Source organism: Achroia grisella, unplaced genomic scaffold (genome assembly GCF_030625045.1).
Source record: "Achroia grisella isolate CSIRO2021 unplaced genomic scaffold, CSIRO_AGI_Agris_v1 utg874, whole genome shotgun sequence".
Classification (NCBI taxonomy): Eukaryota; Metazoa; Arthropoda; class Insecta; order Lepidoptera; family Pyralidae; genus Achroia; species Achroia grisella.
In genome coordinates this window covers 5,447,161-5,473,445 of record NW_026713051.1, presented here as the reverse complement: position 1 = coordinate 5,473,445, position 26,285 = coordinate 5,447,161, and the positions used below count along the sequence as shown (strand labels likewise).

Genomic DNA, 26,285 nt, shown 5'->3' with positions numbered 1-26,285 from the left:
CTTATGTTAATATAATAAGTATTCATAAATATGATTACGTGTATGTTAGTTCTGGTTTTTTGTTTCAAATTTCAAGTAAACTAAGACGAAAGCTGCTATGCAAATCTGTCAAGCCAATATAGTCGTGGTTGAAAACTGAGTAATAATCACAAATTTTAATGTACAGTAAGTAGACAATGTTGAATGCTTTCATATATCGTAATGGCTATCATAGCTTGTAGCTGGTTCATGTAGATTTGAAAGATATGCTTTGCATTTGCAAGTAGATACCTAATAGAATTTCAAATTTAAATTTATGCCATAATATAGTATTGATGTCATTTAAAATTATTATACGAGTACCCAGTGGATTTATTGTTGCTTTTTTTTGCTATGTTTTATACTATTTGACGACATTTATTGCTCGAATGGTGGCGACCACGGAATACTGAAATAATACACTAGTAATATTAATTTCGTCATTGTATGTACCAGACGAAAAGTAGTCACACTTGTATTTAAGAATATTTATATTTGGGAAGAGGTACACTTTACATGGGTGTGACTATACGGACTAATATACTAACTACATACAATTCAGTAATTTTACTATTTAGAGAGTCAAAAAGTAAATAGGACAATATTATTCCGTGTACGCTGCAGGAATAGTTATAAAAGATGTGGCCTAAATATAAATATATATATATTTACTTTAAATAATAAAAAAAATGGGACAGAAGAAATCTTATCAAACGAAGTGATATAAATTGATTTGACCTTTTAAAGACGAAAGCGTCGCCGGCGCTGCGTGCGGATGTGTTTTACCCGCAAAATACTTGTTTAAATAAATATTTTTCCTTATGAAGTTTTGAGTGATGACTGAATAAATAAAATGAACATACCTACTGTTGTTTACCTCTATGACAAGCACGTTTATTCACGAGATCGGCGAGTGATCGTGCCGGCTTGACCGTACCTGTACCGACAACTCTACCGAAGTTTGGTAAACTTTTGGTAACTTTTACTACAAATATCTATTATTGCGGTACCTAAATATGTACATATGTAATTCAATATAAAATTCTAGGAATTCAAGGAATTATTAATATTTTATTATAAATGACTTTCGTAAATTAGACTTGGGAGTTCAGGACTGTGTTTATATATTTTTATATTGTCTATTTGAGGTTAAACCAACCAAACCAACAATTTGATTATCCCATCATGTTGAATTTGATGATATATAAAAATTTCAATAACTTCTTATATTTAAATACTAATATATTAAAACATATTTATTATAATCCCAGTGTAATATATACATTTGTGAACACTGTTCTTCGCGTAATTTTCTAAAATGCCAATGTATATTCACAACAGGACTGGTTCCCGCCATAAAGGCATAGGCATCTAAATATGAAGCCGCGAATCACAAACCAGTAAGTGAGTCTTGTTCTAGTCTATTGTTGTCGCGAGTAGGTATGTCATTATGTACATGTGGTCTGTGCAACACGTTTATTTTACGTAATACTTATTTAGAATTTATAATGATTTCATGTTATTGAAATCTTATCAGCTTGATGGGCCTCAAAGTTTTATATCTATCAATTGTTAATTAATTGTACAAGTAAGTTATTATTTATATTAATAAATTAATCGTAATTATTAAATATATTTACTTACGCACTTGTTCAGTTAACTGAACTAATAAGATCACTTTGACATTTGTTGATAGTTATTCAAAGGTTCAATTATGTAAGACAATTCTCATTGGAGTTAAAAATTCCCATCGAGAAACTGTTGAGAAAGTGGATAAATTTATTAATTAAATTTTATTATATATTTTCTAATCCAAATGTAAAACAAAATACTTATATATACTATCTGTACTATACTATATACCTTACTGCCTACAATTCTGTTATAGCGTTTTATAAAACTGAATAATCTCATTTCATATTTGCAATTGCGAAATATACCTACAACTTAGCTTGCAGCTGTGTTGTCGGTCCTTACTAGATCGCAAAACTATCGTTTATAACCAATTAGAATTAAAAATTATTTATAATATCGCAGGTATATTTATTTCATAGTACAACATTTCTTGGTGCGCCCATCAAGGACTCGTCGCGGATACACTATATGCTCTTAACGCTACAGTTTCCTTATCGTTACGTTTTTGCAACGCTTCTTTACGCGAGTTGCTATTGGCGAATCTGGTATTTAATTATGCTGGTAACTGCAGTATACTGCTTGCTATTTCCTACATATTTATAATTATATTTTACTAGAGTTGCGCTGCTGCCTCCTGCTGGGTGAACCCATTACTAACAACCCCTTTCACCCACCAGCGACAATGTAGTCCTCGGATTGGCAACGCGTTCCGTATCTATAATATATAGTTATGCTAAATAAAGGTATCAACGTTAAGACCCTGTTAAAAATATAAAAAATGTGAATAAAACTCGAAAATTTAATAATAACTCAATGACTAATTTTTATTTTGGTATACTGAGAATATTTAACTGTTTCTTATTCACATGAATATTTATGTGTTTATTTAATTATCATACGTTCGTGCTTCAGAGGACAACATTGGACATAGCAAGTGCCGGTAGTCACAGGCGGTACACAGACATCAATGTATGTGTACGTATTGATATTATAAACCAATGTACATGTACAGTTATATCGCCTTATAGAGATATTCTATTGTAACTAGGAGTTACAATATACAGCAAGTAGTACAAAAATGGCTGAGGATTGGTTTTTATAAGATACATATTAAAGTCGGTTATCTATATATTAATAACAAATAATATTGTATTATGCCTCTCAGTGCAGATAAGATGGCTAATTATGATTATGGTATGGATAAACATTGTTCTGTAGACAGTAATGCAAAATATGAAGACACTCGTTGTTCAATTCGAATAAAGTAGCGTTCATTATGGACGTGTGTTTTTTAGCATTTTTTCCCTCTCTTGGCGATACGTGCTGAGATTAAGACTAACCCTACATCCCTCCGAAAATAACGTATATTTTAGTACCTACAAAGAATCTTAAGATTATTAGAACATCATCTCCAAATCCAGATATAAAGTACAATATGATTAATATTCTAAAAAAATCAGGGTCACTCTACATGCACGTATAAAAATTCACATAAAGAATGTGATACTATTCTTTTATACAAATGACTATAAATCCTGATTTGTACCATCAGATTGACTGGTGCATTTTTCCTCAGCTGAGATTACTTTAGTGAGCACGAAACATTACCAGAATGTGAGTACACCATAACACTACACAGAATTCATATTGTTATTTTATATCCACCGATTATAAAAGTTACGAATATGTGGTAGTAAATTTCTGCCAAGTGAGACTCAAGATTTACTTGTAATGATCTTAAGTATAAGAGTATATTTGAGAACGGTCCGCTGGTCGGTAGAGGTTTGTCGTAAACTAATTTGAGGATAGGCATAATATGTACGGTAAGTACACGTTTCGCCCGATAGATGTTTGTACAGTTTTAAGAATTCTTTCCGTTTGAATGGAAATGTATCTGGATACAGTGTACCTATCTTACGCGTGCTCGTTTTATTTGATATTCAGATAATGCAAATAGAAATGGTATAGGCTCTTATCTTATTAAATAATACAGTGTGATACTTCCTCTAATTTTGTTACATTTACGCACTAATAGAGTAGAGTTCCGTAGAGTACTGCTTCTTACGCCTATAACCTATACCATTAATAATTAAGATTATAGAACAATCTCAGGTTGCAGGTATCCAAAATTACACAGCAGCAAATTGAGGACGTTATAAAGCTCTGTAATTGCTTCAATACACTTATCTTTCAATTGTATTATAACTGTAAAAGGTATTTGCCATTACTATTAGCAAAAGACGGAAACCAGATGGAAAGTCATAGTCGTTGCCTGCATATACTGCATCAGTACTCTTGCCCTGATACAGCATACGATTAAGGTTTCACACCTTAGCACACTGAAGTGGGTGTGACGTCAGATTGTGTTTGTCTGAAACAAGAAACAGCTCGAAAAATATAATAGTTGTTACATTTCATACATAGTTTAGATTTAATCTACGTTACACACACATTCATATAAACCATAAGTAAATATTAAGTTGTCTAATCATTCGCACAGATTTCAGTTGTTTTCATGTATAATACAATTATCACAGTTACTGGATGTGGCAACAAAAATTCTCTTAACAAACTCTCATTTTTATAACTTTCTCTGCATCGCCAATAATACCTATATGTAGGTACATATATACATTTAACAATATTACACCATAATAATAGAATCTAAATTTTATCTAAATTTATGAATTGGACCAAATGCTATCGAAGCGCATACTACAATCACCGTACACAAATATAGAGCAGTTTACTAAAATTACACAAAAAATAAAAATACTTACGAGTATAAAGAACTCTGGATGTTTTTATTAAACAATAAATAAGTAGGATATGTACGTTATGAAAATAAAAAAGTATTTTGTCTACTTGTCTATGTGTTATAAAAATACAATGAGGTCGGTTTTTTAAAGAGAAATGTATGGAGATGTTATACAAAAAAATCTAATTGTCATAGACGTGCGCTGGCGTCCATTTGTGTATCTGTGGCGCGACTTAGTTCCGCTACAACGATTAACAGAGGCGACAGGTTCGAGGTCGAATGCACGTGGAAATAAAACCATTATTTACATATCTTTACAATTTACTTCAATTGGATTGTTATAGATAACAATTTACTGCTAAAATTAACTAATCGAAATTTTTCAGTGAGAAGTAATAAGTGCAATTTAATCTAATGTTATTTCGAATTCCGCTCCGAAACTGTTTCTCTTATTTTACATAATTATTTTTAATACTTTTATAAATGCTAATAAAAAAATTAAACACTGTTTTATACAATAATAATAAAAAAATATTACTTAAGCACTTACGACTAAACGTAGAACTACTTCAAAATTCACATGAGAATTTAAGTCTCTACCTATATATGTGACAAATAGCACTTTTGAGTTTTTCAAACGCTTCAATAAAAGCAGGATGTCGTTTTCGCATATTTCATTTAATTTATTTCGCAATTAATTAAGTTTAAATTTACAAAAATATAATTAAAATTTTAATAACATTTATTCTCGTTTTGTTACTACAAAAATGTTTGATATTTAATATATTTTTAAGAGAAATGATGTTGTTGGGTGATATGCCGGCAAATAAGAGAATTATCCAGTTGACTCAATACTCTATTTTCTTAATCTGAGGGTGACGATTTGTGCATGGAGACGCTTACTGTAGGAAACTAAGAAATACCTGATTACATATTATTTTTAACGCACTAACTAGTCTGAACATTTTGAATAATATATATATACGGTAACTAATTGTACTGTATATATACATTATGCAAACTGTTCAGGTTAGCTGCACACTGCATTTAATATTTATTAACATAACATTCGGCTAATTAGCCATATCACAGAGAGTTCATTGATAAACAGTCACGTCAACGCATTTGCAATTCGCCTAGTATTGCGGGTGCTCGATAGTAATCACTTACTATCAGGTGAGCCGTTCATTCGTTCTATATACTATAAGAAAAAATCATAAATATGTAACTTCTAACATCAACTTGCTGTGCTCAATCGAAGTCCTACATTTTACAAGTAAGAAAAAAAAACATTTTCAATACTTTTTAGTTTTAAGTTTAATTATACTTAAAAATAGACAACTTTTACATTCAAATAGGCACTGAAATGGCTCTATGTCAGAACCCTAAACTTATCCTTCTTGAAAAACCCCATGCGTGTAGTTTCAAGAGAAACACTAGGCAGGTAAATAGTTTGACAATATAAGTGTTATATAAGTCTCGTGTAGCTCTTTATCAAAATATAACATACGTATGAGGCTAAAATTCGAAATAGAAAGTATGAAGTGAAATTTCTTATAAAAAAAAGATCTATATATATATATATATATATGTTGAAAACCCATACGTAATTCATTGTAAATGTAAAAACTATAAAAATAAAACCCATTTAATAGTGGTATCGCTTCTGAAATGGAATTATTCAGTGCTCTATGGTCCGACCTATGAAAAAGCATATAGAGAATACCTCAACAGATTATCAATATATGCAGATGGGCGGACTAAACAATCACGTTGTGTTGGATACAAGGCATATCTTGCTGTGGAAATATGTTTATATTAATTGAAAATAGAGTACAAGAAATAGTGAATATTATTTATGTCTCTGAATTATTGGGAACATACAAAATGAAGGGACAATGCAGCAGACTCTGCCACTAGGTTTATATGCTTTCTAATTTTCCATAATTATGGTGGGAGTCCTCCATATTAGCTAAAAGAACAAAAAGCAGAAGATACAGACATATGAGGGAGAAGAAAAACAGGCAAACATACACCATTCAAACATAGTTTATATATAAAGAGGAACTTTAAAAAAAAATTCACATGCGTTGTACGAGTATTAAATTGGTTATTACGTTACCTAAAGAATGTGTGCGTTAAGAAGAAACCTACATGCAGCAAACATTCAACTTTAAATGAATTGAAACAAAATCATAATATTTTAATAACTATATGACGACATTTTACTTTTACAAAAAAGTTGTAACGTGAAGATAGAAGTAACTGTTTAAGTATTACACCATTTTTTTATCACAGTGGTTTATTGAGTATTGGCGGATGGTTTTATTAATTTAAGATACCAACACATAACCGATTTTTAATATATAAAGCTTATATTAAAACTATTCATGCCAGAGTTTCGACAACATTAGCCCATTTACGTACTAAGCTAATACTTACTGGTACCAGAATAGTAAAAGGTAAAATTAACGATGTGCAACATTTCGTTGCTGTAGAACAAGCAGAGCTTATGTCGAATTACCTTTCGCTCCAGTAACTTTGTCCAAATCATTTACATATTCAGATGTAGATTTTAAAGGGAGGTCAGCAGCTGGAGGTAAAGTGCAATAAAGGTAGAGGAATGAATACTATTAAGGTCAATATAATTACAATATTCTGCGCTTCTTGGAGGAGCTGGCTACTTTAGTAGTATCGGCTCTACACGCACAAAGGCTCAAATGAGAGGCTAATAGCGGAGAATAGAGTCCACATTACTTTACATTATAAGGGCAATATAATTTGTATTTGTATGCTGCAGAACAATAGGTGTACACTTGGTTAGTGTGTGGTTTGAGCACTGCTACTTTTCTTGCTACCTTAAAACTTTTCTGTGCTGGCGCGCCACACCAACAGGCATGTACAGTGACAATGGCATCAATTTTGACAGTACAAAGGAATACAGAAAAGTGATATTTTGTTAGATGTGAGCTGATGGATGAACTTTCAGAGTTAAGTGTTACATGGTATTTCAATTCTCCTTATTTGCCTTCCGCTGGGGTCTTCTGTTTTCCAGCGTCCGCACCAAGAAAAAACATCTGAAAAAATTACTTGGGGAACAAAAATTTACCTGCCAGCAGTTAAATACCCTTCTTACATAAGGTGAGGTGTTCCTTAACTCGATACCATTAGTACCTTACTTACTACTTAGGAGTAGATATAGGGGATGATCACTACAATTGGTTTATAATGATATATGTTGTTCATTAAATAAAAGGTACATTCCGTTCTGAGTATTTACTAATTGCTAATGATATTATTGTCGGCCTCAGTGGTATATCGGTTTAGCTCTACAACTCTACATAACGGATGGTCGCAGGTTCGGTTCCTCACAAGGTGCAAAGATTGGTATTAGTGATTATTTGTATCTGTCTGGGTGTTTTGTATGTACATATATTACAAATGTATTTTAAAAAAATCTGTATATAGTAGAATTCATTTCCAACGAATTCGCTTCTAACGACTAATTATTTCTTCTCTTTATTATGATGATACATGCGCTGTGTGGATACCGCGCGGTCAAACTAAACAAATTACATAGACATATATTATGGTATGTACAGTACTTAATCCCTGATCACTTCTTAGTGGGTAGGCCAGTATTATCAGATCCACTCACTCCGAGATAGACCCATAGAGATACCAACTATGTTACCAGATAGCAATTTACAGAGAAGATGCATAGAGATATTTGGAAATTGATGATAACGATGATTGATGTTCTGAACAATGCCTACATACATTACAAACACTTAACAAATTAAATAGACCAAGACAGGACATCAAAGTGGGAATATAGTACAACTGATGGAAGATAACTTGCACTCAAGTAAATTACTATTAGATAAGGCCACTGGCCCTGCAAAGAATTTCAAGTAGGACCTTAAAAACTAAAAACCATTTAGTTCACAAATCAACAGACTATTAAAAAAATATTACTATACCAATAATTTATTAATGAATGGAATGATGAATGACAGTAATCAAACGGAAAACAAAATCCCTGAGTATCTCGTTCCCATTGAGGTAAAGGAAACAAGAACACACGAGAGTAACTAATAAAATAACGTAATATTTGATATCAAATTGCATATTATAAGTAACATACAATATGAAGTAGATATTATATTCTGCCACTACCTAAAATAACGGATCAAACTGCCATTACAGTAATTCCCACGTCAGATTATCTAGCTCCAAATATCGAAAAAGATATTTGAATGTATGAAAACTTAAATATTTGTATTCAATTAAACATAAACAACAATAAAATACATCATGGTATGAAAGTTGCCGAAATAATTTTTCATGTAAATAATTGAAACTTATCTAATTGTCACACATCGATATCGATACACAATGATCAAATTACCCAACAGAGATGCGTCTTACACATATTGTCAAGAATGCGCAACTCGCTTTTTCTGCCCAGATGGAATGACGCTTTAATCCCTGCGTGGTGCAGGTGTTATCACTCTAGAGCAAGGTTGCATTATTAAAGGAGACAACTTGCGATACACTCGCATCAACATAAATGCAGAGACAAATTTCAGCTCTCGACAGAATTCGGTATTAATTATATTTTATATTGAACACATAAATTTATTGAAAGTTATTTTCCTGAGTATCATTCAAGAAGTCTCGACTTAATAAAATATATAATAATATATATACATTTAAAATGTGCGCGTTCAACTCGGCCCACGTTTGGACCTGAGTGCATTAGTGTTGTGAGTGAAAGAAATTCTTGTGAAAAACTATAAGGCTACGTCAACTACTCGGGTGCCTGTAAGAAACTTCTAAATAATATTTTACTTGTAACACTTAGATAGCATTCTCATTAAATTACTTACTCTAGATAGCATTCTAATTAAATTACTTTACATAAGGACTATGTATTAACTAGCATGTTCTTAAATCTATAACATTCTTTGTGTACAACAATAGTCATAATTTAATATTCATATTTTTTAATTTTACATCCTTTTCGTATTTGACAAGGTTCATACCTTTTTAACTTTTTTGTTTTGACAGCATCTTCGAGCTAGCTGCAGTCAATATAATATTAAGTAATGAGCTTACTAGGCGTTCCTGTGTATTCGCCGTATATTGTCATTGTCATATAACAGTGCTAATAAATCACTCAACACAAACAGTCGCTGTAAACCACAGCGACTGTTTGTGTTGAGTGATTTATATATTTTATATATATAGTTAAATGATTGTGTAAACAGCCCGAACACAACACAGATTTTTAGTAAAATATACCATAAATTGTGTTGGCTAAATATTGGGATTGGTAATAATCACAGTTATTATAATTATTAATGCGTTATTTAATTTATTGTGCAGGAAATTTTATTTAAATATGAAACAATTGCTTAAAATATTTATTTATAATATACTTAAGAATTTGTTTTAATAGTATTCGACATATGTAGACGGAGTCTATGTACCGACGACTTCACCACAAATCAGTATATTTAGAATTAATCGATCGCAATTAATACATAATATTTATATCAGTACAAGTTTTGAGCATCGTAAAAAATAACATTAGGCATATATTAGTAAGGTATTTTTCTTATTTAGATACTAGTACTTTTACAGGTCAATGGAATACTAAATTAAAGAAGCATTTATATAATCGCTCTTAGCTATGTTTTACAGATAAAAAATAAACGCAACCTACGTGTATTAAAATATTTGAATATTTTTTTTCTATTGTTTGCAGATATCAACATGAAGTCCGAGAAGCAGACCAATATGACAAAAGCGCCAAGCGTGTTTTCAATCAGCCAAGATGGCAGGTAATGGAATGTTTCAAGTATTGGTAGATAGGTACCGTTGCACTGCGGCGTGATAACGCTGTGCCTATAGTACTCGCATGTGCATGATGTGTACTAAGAATATACTATTTATCCTTTTTATTATTTGCAATGCTTTTTGAAAATATCTATAATGATAAATAAATACTTTCATAGTTTTGTTTGTTCAGTATTCGTTCTATATTTAAAGACCGCAGAGACCTTGTCTCCCTCTGTCGCTTGGGTTACAAAGCGCGATAGCGATACCTTAAATCAAAATTTTGCCGTAAATATTTATGTCCCGCTCTACTCGGGTTACTCGGTAAATGTAAAGGATGTTTTCATTATAATACCAATGTCTTACACATTTATTTTATTTTTATGCGTTCCTGGATTGTTCTAAAGGATAAGGTAAACATAGTTGCTTTTTTATGAAAATATCGATTTTATGGGTCGGTATAATATTTAAAGAAAACCTAACTAATGTGAAACGTCGATATTTGTTTCCTTATAGGACAAAATTTTATCGACATTAATTAGTTAATGTAGAAAATTTTCATACTAGCACGTTTTCTTTGAAAAAGGGGTAATAAACACGCAGTCTCAAGTATAATCTCCATATACACTACTATAACTGTATCATTCACATAGATCTATACATAAGTACATGCAAGTCGAGTGTTAGATGTTAGATGATAGATGTGTAAATAGGTGTATCTGGTGACCATTTGATTAGGTACTGTTATCTAGTGCTGGATGACAACATAGCACTTAAGTATTTTAACGTCACAGAAAATTTTAATCGTAATGCCTACTTAGAAAAAGTAGGTATTACGATTGTGCGTACACTTGACATTAATAACTTTACCCAAGGTGCAATTTTTAACAAACGGTACGGTTGTTTAAAGGCTAGTCTTTTAATCAAATTTGGTTATAAAACAATTTATAATAAGATAGATATTGTTAACTACCTAAGCCGCATAACTTCATCTGGATCACATTTACTTGACATTTATCATTATGTACATAATTCCAGTTTATAATATTACTAATAATATGGTAACCGTACAGTATTTTTCAACTTACTGTAGGTTGTTGTATTTTTATTTTATTAGTTTTTCTATTCTGTAATAATTTTTTTTTATGTTTGCTTACAGAATGTAGAAATTAAACTTAAGTGTTTCTTAACAATTTGTAAATGGTAACCTTTAGAAAACAAGTAATAACAATATTCATATTAGTTAAACTGAGAACTCGTTGCAAACTTCATCTAGATAATATTTCTCAGTAGATAAAGAAGTGACATTTTATGATTTCTGTTTCTTTTCCTCACTCAATTACATAGCCTATAAAAATATAATCTCAATGTTTGGTAGCCAAATGTAAAAGTTAACACGCTGATTACAGCTGCTTGGATATATTATGTTAAGTTCTAAACAAATAATAACTAAATAGTTTTCTAAGCTGGAGTGACGTTGGGCCTGATAATGCGAATACTACTTATCACATATTGTTTACGTGCGGTGCGTATGTGTAAACGTAAAATAGAATTCACAAAGTGACGGACGGAATCGGCAGCGGTTGACGAACTAGTGTTGGCGAATAAAAATATTTCAAATTTAAATCTACATTGTATTACTTATTTTGTTTGTCCATCGTTCTTTTTATAAATATTGTATTATAATATATCTGTTATATATATTGTATTATTATATATAATGTAATAATCAACAACAATCTCAGGACAATTCACAGTGCTGTCTAGACCCAAATTAAGCTATCTAGAGCTTGTGTTATGGGTACTAAATAACTGAATAAATAATTTTTTTTTCGTTAATACTATATATATATATATTAATTAAATATTAGTATACATATAAAAAACCCAGACCGATACAAACAATCATACTCATGAATACAACAGTTTGTGCCATGGGAGGAATCCAACCCTCGACCATCGGAAGGGCGGCGAAATATTTATGTATAATTATATGTCACTTTTGACTATTTCTGTGCGAGGGAATTGGGAATTGTACACATATGAAACGAAAAGAACAAATCTGGAAATAGAGATAGACATACAAATAAAAGAAGAAAACTAGAACGAAATTATACGGAACGGAAGTTATGGAATAATATTTATGGAATTTACTAAAAATGTAATAATCACGGTAGCAGCAAAAAATAAATATATCTACATGTATAGTGGTTATATAACCAACGTTACATAATTAATAATAAATTTTATTTAAATTAAATAATATATTAAAAAAGTACTCTGGTATTCCGTAGTAAATCATTAATTAAGGTAACAAACCTGAAATTTAATATCCGAGAATATGTATTATTAATAAATATATATATACACAAATATATAATACGATGATTCAGCTTTTTAACAAATATTTTTTATGATGTGTCGAGAATACAACCTTATTATTGAGATTACAAACATAAATACCGCTCTATAATCTTATTACAACTAATATGTATGTTGTTAATTAGACAACCCTAAGTTTTTAATAAATTTCTCATGTTTAAATATATAACAATGCTTATTTAAAATATCTGCGGTCTGTTGGTATGTTGGCAAGAAATCAAATTCTACATATGTATATGACCATTGCGTACCGCCTCCTGCAAGGAACGACAACGCCTATCTATATGCTTAGTCCTAGCATGGAACATACGATTTGCAGTAAGTTTTACTGTAGACTGATTATCATTAAATATAACTGTGTTATTAATTGTACGTCGAGGAAAGTATTAATGTACATTGCTGCTTTACAAGCACTTCTAGCACGTCAGATACTCCGCCTTGGTAGTACATAAAGTAACAGTTCAATAATTTGCTTGGATTCCTCCTAGACTACAAAAGATGGCCTGCATTTTTTCTTTCACTTTATTCTGATACATACAGTCATTAAAAAAACTTATATATAATACATTATTACTAAAAAAACAAGACACTGATTGTCGAAACTTAATGTAAAACTGATATTAACTAATATAGTTGCAGTGATTTTTGAACATAAATATTAATTGACGACGAGAATACATAACAGAAGCTTTAGATAACTTAACTAGATAGCGTGTGAATTATTATTATTATAAATTATATTATTAATAATTGATTTATTAAATAAAATTACATCAAAATAATGTTGTAAATAGTACGGGAATGACAATGACCTCATGCCTCGTGCTGGAGACCAAGTATCTATGGCGGATTGTAACCCTGGGAAGGCGCGTGGCGGTCGAACCGCAGGTGTCAAGGTCGTCGGCGCGGTGACCGCGATGCCATAATGTGAGATTATGTACTCATGTACGGTGAACGCATGCGTAGGCGCATGCTTGTGCAACATCAATAAAAATCGCCTTTTACACGAAAGTGTGGTACTTGCTTTTCCAAAAAAAAGCCTGATCGTTGCCCAAGCACTATAGACGATCTCACTCGACACATATACCACAATAACACCACGCCGTGTCGCAAAGACAATACATTACATACACCCGATGACAATAGAGAATGTTATTGAATTCAACTATATATTATTTTACTTGACAATAGGATTTTTAACCGCATTATTATTTATTAAACATGTAGGCTAGTCATCTAGCGTCATTATAGTGTCACTTTATATAATAATGGTAATGAGCATACGGTTGGACTGATGACAAACCATCAGTCGAGGTTCAAGCTAGGCTCATTCATAAGCAATACTTGAGACGACAATTATAATAACCCAGGCCAATTTACAGAGCAAAATCTAGTTCCAAGCTAAGCAGAGCTTGTGTTATGGGTACTAGACAACTAATACATATACTTACATATTTTTTTTGTAAGTACATAAATAATTTAAACAGAAAACACCCAGATAATACAATTAATCATACTCATGAAAAAATGTTTGTACCGTGCAAGGAATCGAATCCGCGACCATCGGAGGGAAAACTTATAGAACGTCACGCCCCATCAACAAATAACCAATATTAAGAAATCGGAAAAGAGTATAACATAATAAGTAACCTGCATAAAAAAATACAACTTTGTAAAACAGGAAAATTTAATTATTTTTTATTTATTTCATTGTTTTGAGTTACAAGTCCCACAAGTTATTTTGGCTCAACGCCCGCGCGGTGCCGTCGTGCCCTGCCTAGCCAGGATGATTCACCCACCTTAACAATCAGAACCAATTGTTTTACAAAATTGGATTTATCTGTAAACTTGTTGAGATCGTAAATACTATTTGATGGATATGTATTACCTAGGCTAGACTTGCACGTAATCAATAAAAGGTGCGCCGATGTAGATCGGCCTGCGCCGTGAGCTAGACGCTACCAGCGCTGCCACTACTGTGTGTTGCTTCACATAGCTGCTCCCATGCATTAACGGCTCGTGAATAGTAGCCATACTTATTCGTCACAAAGTTGCGTTGTTATTATTGTTAACGGAGGATCGGTAACACACTTTCACTTTCAACATCGGAATCCCCGAAGCTGAGATCTCAACTGGCCTACAGTTGAGCTCAGACAAGCAGCATCGCCAGCCGACTTATCCGACGCGACTCCCAAAATGGTAAGAACTATCTATATATTATTATAAACATACACCGTTGGCTATACCTTGCGGCGGCCCTGACGATTCGCTTCTAAATATTTATTTCAACGAAGAGAACTTAGAGATCAATATATATATATATATATATATACATTTTATCACCATGACCTAGACTAAAAGAACGTTACAATATTGCGTCCAAAAACAGAATATAAAGAATTTTGTACAAAATAGTTCGAAACAGAGATTCAAATGAAACAGAAGTAACAAGTTTATTTAACTTTTAGAAAATCGCCACGTTCCTGTTCCTGGTGTTGTACTGTGGCGCTGCGCTCGTGACATGTGAGCAAGCTGCCACTAAAGATCTGAATGTGGAAGACAACGAAGATCTCGGACGGGGACGACGCAAGCGTAAGAAACAGCAGCAGAACGGTGGCAGTTGCGGTTACGGAAGAACATTCGGGGAGAAATTCTTCGGACTTCACGATTATACTTATGTGTCGGCGCCTGTCATGAACTATTTCTTCGGGTGTGGTTTAGCAGCGGTGCCGGTCGCCGCACCCGCCCCAGTCGCACCTATTGGACCTATCGCGCCTGCGCATCCGCTGCCTATATATCCCATACAGGTCAGCCAAAGTCAGAGCCAAAGCAATCAAGGCCACGGGGGGCACGGTGGTCACGGTGGACACGGTGGACACGGTGGACTTGGTGGACACGGGGGCTTCGGTGGTCCCGGTAACTTTGGTGGTTTCAATCAGGGCTTTCCGCAACGCCCGATTTACAATCGTCCTTACCTGCCACCCAACCGCCCCTTCCAGGGTGCTGTGTCAGCTGCAGCGTCAGGTTTTGGAAATGCGTTGGCTGACTATATCTCCCATCCCCGGACGCAGAAACAAATCAACAGACAAATAAATATGTTCTTCAGGCCGATCACCAAACTGTTTTAAGGTGATCCGCATCTGTGTTCTACCTATAGTGTTCTAGTGCAGTGGTTCTAATGTGTTACAGGATAGTAGATAGTAAGTATGAATATGCCATACTATATAGTCTACAAGTATTATCTTTAGTCGTGTAATTTAGGATATTCGTATTAAACTGTTGGCAAAATGATTTAACATGTTAGAAAGTTACAAATAAAGTTAAAACCCTTAAAGATTTTCAATATAGATTGACGTGAATAAAAAAAAATGTTTCGATAAATATTATAGTAGTATAGTAGACTTGTCTTGATTCCATAATGCAAGGAACTCGTTTCTGTAAAGTTAATTGCATTGTACGTTGTATACCTATATCTTTACAAAATTTGCAATTGTGACGTATATTAGTTGATAAGGTAAACCTGTTTTTGAATAATAATTTCCAAAGTATAACTCTAATGTTAACATATTGTAAGGAAACTTATTCCGATGATATCTGTGAATTATGCTGTTCAAATATAATAGTTATGATTATTAAAGTACAATAAGAAATAATATAATTAAATTATTGTTTCATTAACTATAACCGTAGGAAATATAACCTCGTTATTTCTCATATAACACCGTTACGTAAACGCTGTTCTGTTACCCATCCTGTTTAGGATTTGTTAATTTGGTAATACAAGCCACATTCGACAGTTTTCGATATATGTAAGTTTGAACTGAAACTTCTGCTGGAAGTAAGATCGAGTTCACCGTTGTTTTTTATTTTTAGTTGTAAAAGTATCGTTACTTTTTACTATAGTATTATTACTTCAGCGATTGTTACAAATACAGTATTGTACGGACTAATTGCTAAACCAATCAGAAATCGTTATAATATATTTTCGTTACATTTTTAATAAAATTGACAGCGTCTCATTTGAATATCGCAGTAGGTTTTTAATGGCTTTAGAGTTGTTTTGTTTTTGCTACTCAAGTTTAGGTTCCTCTCCATATTGGTCTCTAGAGTAACAACAATATCTGCTGCGACTATAATTAAGTCCTTGTGCATACGGTGAGACACATATATACACAAAGGCACAGATTTATTAAAAATATCAGAAGAAAACTGTAAATTTTGATGATTTTATTTTTGTATTCTTGGACTGAACCTGATCATTCGCAACCCCCTAAGAGGTTACAGGGATAGGTTTCGAGCGAGCCCCTCTGCCTTGGCATCAAATGGATTTACGCCTTATGTGCAGAAAACATAAGAACATTACAGCGTAACCTAACCTCTAAATATCGGCACTATTTATATATTTTGTTTTAGTTTGTTTATTTATGTGTTTTAGTTTTATTATTTTACAATTATTTATTTAAAATTTTCAGAAGAAAACTATGTATACGAAAAGTTACATGTATTTTATGAAATTCAGAGCAAAGCGAATCTATGTTCTCATTGTATCTACTGACGAACGTGTTCCTTCCCCTGCCATCGACCTATCAACTCCCGACTCTGGAGTCGTTTCACCAGCGTCTGAATATTCTACCAGACGTCACATTCTCATTAGATGGATTGATATGTTATATTACTAGATGACCGTAGTCTGAGGCGGGGACACTTCGCGAAAATAATATTTGAAACGCCAAGCTCTCTGAGTGTGTTTGAAACTATTCTCAGTGTTTCCATTACCAAAGAGATAGTTGGAAAAGAAAGTAATATGATATATAGATTATTTGAGAGCGGTACAGATTTTAATTCACTATCTTCTGAGTGTCAAGTAGGAATAGTAAACCACGACGTTATGTCAATAAGTTATTAAATAATACTATTATAGATGCTTACTTTGGTAAGTATATATTTGCTTGCGAATAAACCAGAATTGTTAACCAACAATTAACACATGATTTTACTTTTGTTTATTGTTTCTTAAATTGCTATAACTATACTCAAAGTATCATTCACACGCGTTGTTATTTATATGCTTGCGTTATATATAAGCGTCTTGCTGAGTACCTATATGTACGGGATTAGATTTATGCTAGTACTAAGCAAATGCTATGAATTTTCAAATTATTAGTTTCATTTTGTAAATGACTATAATGTATAGTATATTTGGATAACTGTAATGTATAATATAGAATAATAATATGTATAATCATTGCTTTGTCAAATTTAACGCGTGATTTATATTAATCGTAAATCGGAACACCAATGCAGTGCAGGTACAGTGTGACCGGGCGCGCGTTGAGAATTTCAGAGCGAAATTAAATGCGGTACAATAGAGGATGTATATCATTTGCTGATGGAGTGTGTCAGGAACGATAGTCTACGACATAGAATAACGTGAGACCATATAATAAATATGGATATTGGAGCCATACAAAGTGTTTTAGCCGATCGTTCAGATGGTGTGGCTAAGGCAATTTGTTCACTGTTGATGTAATGGAGTAATTAGTTTTAGGGTACAATGGGACTGTCATGTACTTTTACATTGCACAGAAATCCCTAAATTTTAAAAGAAATTGAAAAAAAGTCTATTATAAATGGCACACTTCACAGTTGTCACAGCAAAGAGGAATATTAAAAGCTCTTGGAAAACAATAAAACAAATAATGCAAAATAAATTTGTAAAAGAATAACATTTTGGTAGGTATCTAAAATTATAATTTTCTTTAAATTAAGGTGGTAAGCCTAACTTTGTTATATCTAATGTATCCATTCTTGGGGACTAACATATCATAACTTTGTACCGTGTAATTAAAAACTTATTTTTAACTAATTTATAGTGTGAGTATATGCTCTATTCATTTAGGTCTTCATCATAATTATCTATATAGATGTCAAATGATTGTCGCTAATAAGTTATATATAGATGTAGTTAGTTATTATAATTGAAAACAATTATCATAACTGACTGGTACAAGGAACATCTCTGAATATCTCTCGGTAAAAGGTTCTAAATTATAAGGAAAAACTACAAGAGGGAAACCAAGTAGCCTAAGTATTTATGTAAGTGATATACTTGGAGGAACAATATTAAAAATAATAATAATAAAAAGCAAAACGACAAAAAATACAATAAACAAAAAGTAAGTATTAAAAAGCACACAAAACAAAAAAAAAATGTCCCCAGGCACAACTTCTTAAGTTAGATTTAGTTATTTAAATGTTATTACTCTCCTTATTAGTCTTAATTCAACCCATCCGGGGCTTGTTGGCCCCGAGGTTGATGCCGGGCAAAGGGGTTCGCCAACTTTCACCTCCCTATGGGAGTGCGGATGATTACTCGTAGTATATCCTCACAGTTCAGCAGCACTTATTACTCACAACAATAATATAATAATTCTAATACTGTTCCGATATCTTTACGGCACAATTACAATGGCGTCGCTATTTACTCTTTACAAAAAAGGTTTACTTTTGTCGTCAGTCCTCGATACTCCTACTCGTAGGACCAATATGTTTAACGGATCCAATAAAATAATACCAGTTCTTTTTATCCACTAGTGTTTAATATTAAGTAATTTACAAAATAAAAAATGAATTATTAATAAGCCATGTTATGGTATCAATCTTTTTATTATAATAATTTTCAAATTTCGAATTTAGAATCATTACGTAAATAAAAAGTAAAACATACTTAGATGGCCATGGAGGTTTTATATTCGTACTTAATCAATATATGTATATTGATTAAGTACGAATATAAAACCTCCATGGCCAATCATGTAAGAACTATATATATGTATATATAGTTCTTACATGATTGTCCCTAATAAGTTATATATAGATGTGGTTAGTTACGATAATTAGAAATAATTACCATAACTGACATCTGGGTAACTGGTTCTAAATTATAAGGAAAAACTACAATCGTCCATCTATGCGAAATACCTATCACTGCGAGTATTTTTACGGCAGGTTTGTGTAATTTAATTTTCAGGCAACTTAGGTTGAGAACTTTTATAGAAGCGCCTATACACGGTCCTAACACGCGAGAGGCTGTGCTCAATCAATCCGATATAGACCACTGATTTTCGGATCATGTGTAGACGCTTCAATATGTGCAATATAGCACACAACAGAGTAGGTATGGTATCCTATTACCAGAGTTATAGATTTTCTGCAACTGCACATTCTGTAATGTTGTAACTGTTAGATTTGAACAATACTAACGAAATCGCGTATTACGTTCACGTGAAGAGGTACTTGTTTCTGTTTTACTAATCTTTCAAGATTGAGATAGTGCTTGAGTTCTGTAATTAGATACAGTTGGTGCGTGAGAACAGATGATATGAGTAGATAAGTCAGTAGCATTATTGTATACAGATTTTAGAAATAGAAAACAATCGGTAGTCTTCATTGGATGTCTGATGTATATATACAATACAAGTTTTAACATTATAACCTATGATTCATATTTTAAGAGTATGGTGGAATATTCTGAGAGCAAATTGGCACACAATAATTTAAACCTCGGCTGGATTCGAACATTATATTTCGGCGGGGTGGTCACCACCAGGCCAAGCCGCTCTAAACTTTTCTGATAACATATTGTGTAAGTTATTTATTACATACGAAGTAATATAAAACTTATTTACATAATAACTTAAAATACATAATAGTCTACTCAATATTTTGCGTTAATGCGCTGTGGTAATCAGCACTTAACAGTGTGTGCTACTGCGACATGGAACTATACTCGGGTGGGCGTTGACATTTCAGTTCTAAGAGACAAATTATCAGATAAAACGATTAGGTACCATATATCGATTAGGTATATATACATGCACACGTTACATATATGGATGCCCAACATAAATTAAAGCGATGTAATATATCCCCCGTGTACGAAACCATTCCACATTCATCCATTAAAAAAATCCAAATAGGTACATAAATCTCGTTTCAATGCATTTAGATGTAACGACAGTTCATTTGTGTTACAAGATTACATATTACACTTATCTATATTAAGTGAGGTTGAATGATATTCATATTCAATAACATTATTAGCGATATGACAAAGACCGTGAAGATCAAGTTTCTATAACATGGCTGAGCGCAAAGATGACAGCCTCACACGTTGTATGTACATACTTGTAGGGACTGGTGAACAGGTGCTGCTTGTAGGGACTGGTCTGCTTCGATAGCTACGACTGATTTATTTTGTTATTGTACACAAAATACACACGTAACAATGTACACGGAATCTTAAAAATGTAATGCTGAACAACATTTATATAAAAGAGCAATACGCAAGTTTATTACTTATTGTTCTTGTGATGAGTCTGGTTTCTGAATGAGTGGTAGAATAAAAAACTATGACTATTCAAAAGTGCTTATATTAACTATATTTGAGAATAAAGATTATTTCAATTCTATGATGTGGATATTGAAATATATTTTTTCAATTTCAGCAATGTTTCGGAAGGGTACGGCATGTTCAAGTCTCGGGAGCAGATCCTGCCTGCGGACAAGTCGCAATATCAATTGGAGGATGGTAACGAGCCGGAACCAGCGCCTGGTTACCAGATCACTCATCCTACATCGTGAGTCTCGCAAATTATAACCTTCCACAACAGACATCGCTGGTAGTTCCAATTAGTTCTTAAAGGTGCTGTTTTTCTATAATATGTCACTTATGAAACATAATTTACGTATTTATCTTTCCCATAAGTATTTTATATAAATCGGTACGATATTGATCCTTTCTGGTTAATTATGCTCCATTTCAGCAATATTATTTACCACCTAGTTAGTCAACTTCCATAATATACTCTATAAATTTCTTAGACGCCTTCGAAATATTATTAGCAACTGATATATTTTATTAAGTGCCCCCTTTTTTCTTATACAAGTATTTTAACAGGAGTTCTTCTTTCTTTTTTCTTATAAGGATATTTATTAGTTTGGAACTTATTTATGTTATTCTATAGTGCCAATTAACGAAATCTAGATAAAAATCAAATAACGTTGAAAAAGAACAATATTTCAAAAACCATAATTGTTACTGTGTTTAGTACCTATTAATTAATTGAGATAGGTCATCTATCTCAATTAATTAATAGGTACTAAGGTGGTTTTAACAGAGCATAGTTTAAATAAATACAGTGTAGAATTGCACTAGAAACTTTAAGACCTGTTAGAACTGTTATGAGAGCACTGTTTTCTTTACCAAAATACATACAGTCGTAAATGTACTATTGTAATAATTATTTGACATGTTCATTTTATTATACATACATAAACGTTGATCTAGAAACTTGTATGTTTGGTAACTTTCCGACTAAGTAGTTTTAGGTAGGCGTTGTCCTAAGTGATTATATCAAGTTGAACAATTTTTTTTATTGATAGTGCTACAACTGAAATGGGATTGTATTTTAAGAGTTCAACGAAAGCCATTTATTATTTTTTATAGAACCACTTAATTACTTTTGTATTTTGTCAAGTTACAATTTATTTATAACATTTATAAATCCATATACATGGCATACAAACACCCGATGAGGCATGACTTATTACATAAAAATGGGTTGAACGCATTAAAACATTTATGACAATCTACGTAAAACAGTGCGTAGGATTTAAGTGTCATCTAAGTGCCAGTTTAAATAGGTATAAAGTTGTCTCAGGACGGCTTATTGTACGAGTTAACACTCGTTATATTCAGTAACTACCTCCTTTTTTATGTCAAGTATTTAATTGCAGTGACGGTACTGATCGTAAACCACAATATGTGGTAGAACCATCAATCTAAATACGTACATATTGCACAGGGAAAACCTATTTCACGATGAATTAATTAAAATACTTAAGTTATAAAGCATTTATTCGTCAGTGTAAGTTACATATTTATGTAGGGTTTAAATTATGGCTGAAGATGTTGCATTTTCAATGAGTATAAGTTGTATAATTTACCTATCTCACAACATTAGCTCATATAACATTAGCTATTATGTCATACACATAATGTTATTAACATTATGCGTTTGTCCTGATGTGAGCTAATGTGTATCAATTAAGTATGAAATAGATACTAATAGAATAGAGTTTTTCCGAACTTATAGTAAAGCTGTTTAACGCAGCTGGCATTTACACTACTGCAGCAACAAATGGAAGAAAGCAATGCAATAATGCATACGACATTTTACAAAATCTATCTAGGAAGGTTCTATGATGAATTTAGCCAAGTACATTGCTATTTTAATATACCTCTTAGATACAACTAGAGGTAAATTGAAATACTATTCATGTATTTGATTAGACTTGAACTCAATTATCTCACGTGAATGGTGCCGGATATGTTGAAATCTCGTTATAACAACAATATGTCTGGAACGTCAAAAGCAATTTAGTACTAACCCCATAGAGGAGGAAACTATTAATGGGTTTAAGACACGTACATGCTGTCGGTGTACATCTTTAGTCTGTATGGGGTGGAAGTCAGTTGCAACGAAATCAACTACCTCGACTGTGACTTGACCTTGACTCTGATTAAAAAAAAAAGTCTTTTATCAACGATACTTTCACGCGCGATCAGGGACGCGAAAACCAGCATGCTAAACGATGAAAACTTACTTTTTTTGGGGGTACTCCTTCGTGATTGATCGTTTGTATATTTTATGTCAATACACTTTCTTTTAAATATTTTTTTACACTATTCATTTTATTTTGTATTTGTATTTTTATATCCCACATACTCGTAATTCATTAATCTAAGGAAATGTTTATGTATTTTTTATATATTTTACAATGATAATTTAATATTTTAAAAAGGCGGGCGGTGTGAGCTGGCGTCGCTCGCGGTTTTATTTATATATATATATTTTCTTTCCTGTATCCGGTATGAAAGTCGATTTGCGCCTGAAAGATCCAAAAGCATGTAATGAGTATAATATTTCAGTTTATTGCCAATTCATCTGAACTGACTCAATTGATTTATAGAGTAGGTTTAAAATAGTACTACGAATAAATGGATATGACTTTAAAGTAATAATTTACATCGTGGCTGAAATACTAACTGAATATTGAGTGCTAACTTTTATATTGAAGGTATGCCGATACCCTTCTCCATATACTCCGCGGCAACATCGGCAGCGGGCTGCTGGCGATGGGTGACGCCTTCAAGAACGGAGGTATCTTGTTCGCACCCATCGTGACCGTCCTACTGGGCATTATATGTGTACATGCCCAGCACTTATTGGTAAGCGATTGACTATCAACAGTTCCTTCTTCTGTGTACTCCCTGAACATCAAATGTTACTGATTGTTGGGAGGACTTTAGGATGCTGGTAAAATATTATTAAATGCTTTTAATTATATTTGAATCTCTACATAGTATAAAATAAAGTCGCTTCCACTGTCTGTTCGATTAGTTTTTTAAGGTTAAAGTTGCGTAGTTACGCAACGGATTTTATTGCAGTTTTTAGCAATATAGATAGTGATTCAAGAGGAAGGTTTGTATAGTATATGTACACCCTGCGATACTGGGGCAGGTAGCTAGTATATTGTATATACTAGTGCTAATATATATATTATTATACTGAGCACCTTATGGTAAAGGAACAAAACCAGAGATATAGTAAAATAATGGTGCCACCTTACCCTACGGTAAGTCTAACCTCAATATATGAAATAATTAGTTGTTGCTTGCAACAATTGATAACCAGTGTTAATACTTATAGTATTAACATCGCGCATACTGCCATAATGCGCTCATCGTCCTACTGCGGCTGCGCGCCGTCCGTAAATTTTGAATCTGTGGCGCGTTGCGTTTGCGCGGCAAAAACTATCTACAAAAATAACTTTTTCTACTATTGTACTTCTGATTACTAATTTTTTATACTGTTCTTCATTACAATATATAGCTGTAAATTACTATTATTAGAATAAACTTCTTACATACAACGAAAACTGGCATATAAATAAAGCCCCTAATCATACCGCTAACAACCAGTGTTATCAATCATGCCAATAGGCTTGTAGTGTAATAATGTCGCTAGTCCTATCAATTATAACCAGGTAGTAGATGATTAAGAAAGTTGTGTTATAAAACTTAGTGAAAGTCAGCTGCGGTTTCGAGGGTGGGAGTGGCACCTTCGCAACCATGTTAAGAAAAACCAACCCTCGAAACAGTAGTTATATATTTTTTTTTATAATTACAAATGGCATATAGCTAGAATTCCCTCTTCCAAAAAAACGTAACTTGTTTGTAGGCGATGCCTTGTGGTGCTTCCTTACTCGTATTAAATATTTTATGTAAATTAAGTTGCAATCAGTAGGTTTTCACTTTCAAGCTATATATAGTACAAACATTATTGTTATTAAACTCTACTATATTTAAACAATTTTTATATTAATGTAAGTATTTTTCTCAATGGCAGTTAAATTGTTCAGAAGAGATGAACCGACAGACAAAAAGGGACAAGTCTGCTAATTTCGCGGACACTGTGTACCTGGTGTTCGCGCACGGCCCGCCACGTCTGCGCCCAGTCGCCTCCACCATGAAGTTCTTAGTCAACGGCTTCCTCTGTATCACACAACTGGGCTTCTGTTGCGTCTACATAGTGTTTATAGCGAACAATCTGAAATTGGTGAGAACTTTAGCTCTCCTGTAGTTCTTAGTCAACAGCTTTCTCTGTATCAACCAACTAGTCTTCAGTTGCGTCTAACTAGTGTCCATAGCGAACAATCTGAACCTGGTGAGAAGCGCATCTGTAATTCTTAGTCAACGGCTTCCTCTGTGTCTCACACATATGTATGTCACAACTGAACTTCTGTTGCGTCTACAGAATGTTTATAGCGAACAATCGGAAACTGTCAATAACTTTTGGTCATCGATTGAATTTTTAGATTAATATTAATGAAGATAAATATACAATAAAGGACACTTCTATTGGCAGATTTGCGACCAGTACGGCTTCAATATAGACCTCTCCATCCACATGATACTGGTAGTAGTGCCGGTGCTACTGGCATGTATGGTTCGCAACCTGAAGTACTTGACGCCTTTCTCCACTATCGCCAACATAATGATGGCGGTTGGCGTAAGCATGGTGGTGTACGAGGCCGCCCAGGATCTGCCACCCGTGAGCACCAGGGTCTACATGGCTACGTGGCAGCAACTCCCGTTGTATTTTGGAACTGCTATATACGCGTTTGAAGGCATCGGACTGGTGAGTAATTAATGTTAAACTGTAATAATAATCCTTGACAATTCACACAGTCTTTCAATCTTTTCTTATTCTTGCTTGTTTTGCTAATTTGTTTGCTAGGAAGTATTAATGCTTCCTAGCAAACAAATTAAAACTGCCAGCTATTAAAGCTATAACTGCCAGCGGAATAAGAAAATATCTCCTTGCATTTTGCTGTTTCGACTGTTGTTGAATTAACGAAAAGGAATGTAGTAATAAAACGGACGGGCGATTAATTGTAGTCCTATGGATTTAAATGGTTTCGAAGAGGTTCTATTATCAAAATATTGTTACGTATCAGGTATTGAGTAGTTTTTTAGTGTTTAATTTGGGCGCGAGGTCGTTTATGTGAGCAGGTCGCCGAC

The 26,285-nt window shown here is 33.0% G+C and overlaps 2 protein-coding genes across 3 annotated transcripts in view; both read left to right on the top strand.

The window, feature by feature from the left end:
• LOC131853052 (proton-coupled amino acid transporter-like protein CG1139) overlaps positions 1-26,285 on the top strand; it is a 42,922-nt gene that overhangs the window by 11,923 nt on the left and 4,714 nt on the right. Inside the window, exons 1-6 of one of the 2 annotated variants that reach the window (XM_059203845.1) lie at positions 9,669-9,749; positions 10,185-10,260; positions 21,145-21,276; positions 23,780-23,930; positions 25,111-25,320; positions 25,630-25,902. In XM_059203845.1, coding sequence (XP_059059828.1) covers positions 10,193-10,260; positions 21,145-21,276; positions 23,780-23,930; positions 25,111-25,320; positions 25,630-25,902 — 834 coding nt within the window. In that variant the 5' untranslated portion in view covers positions 9,669-9,749; positions 10,185-10,192. Of the gene's footprint in view, positions 1-9,668; positions 9,750-10,184; positions 10,261-21,144; positions 21,277-23,779; positions 23,931-25,110; positions 25,321-25,629; positions 25,903-26,285 lie in introns of those variants that run through there. The other variant, XM_059203844.1, reaches the window with a different exon arrangement.
• On the top strand, positions 14,489-16,272 carry LOC131853053 (elastin-like). The gene is made up of 2 exons (XM_059203846.1): positions 14,489-14,836; positions 15,106-16,272. The coding sequence occupies exons 1-2, from the start codon at positions 14,834-14,836 to the stop codon at positions 15,763-15,765; spliced, it is 663 nt and encodes a 220-aa protein (XP_059059829.1). The 5' UTR covers positions 14,489-14,833; the 3' UTR covers positions 15,766-16,272.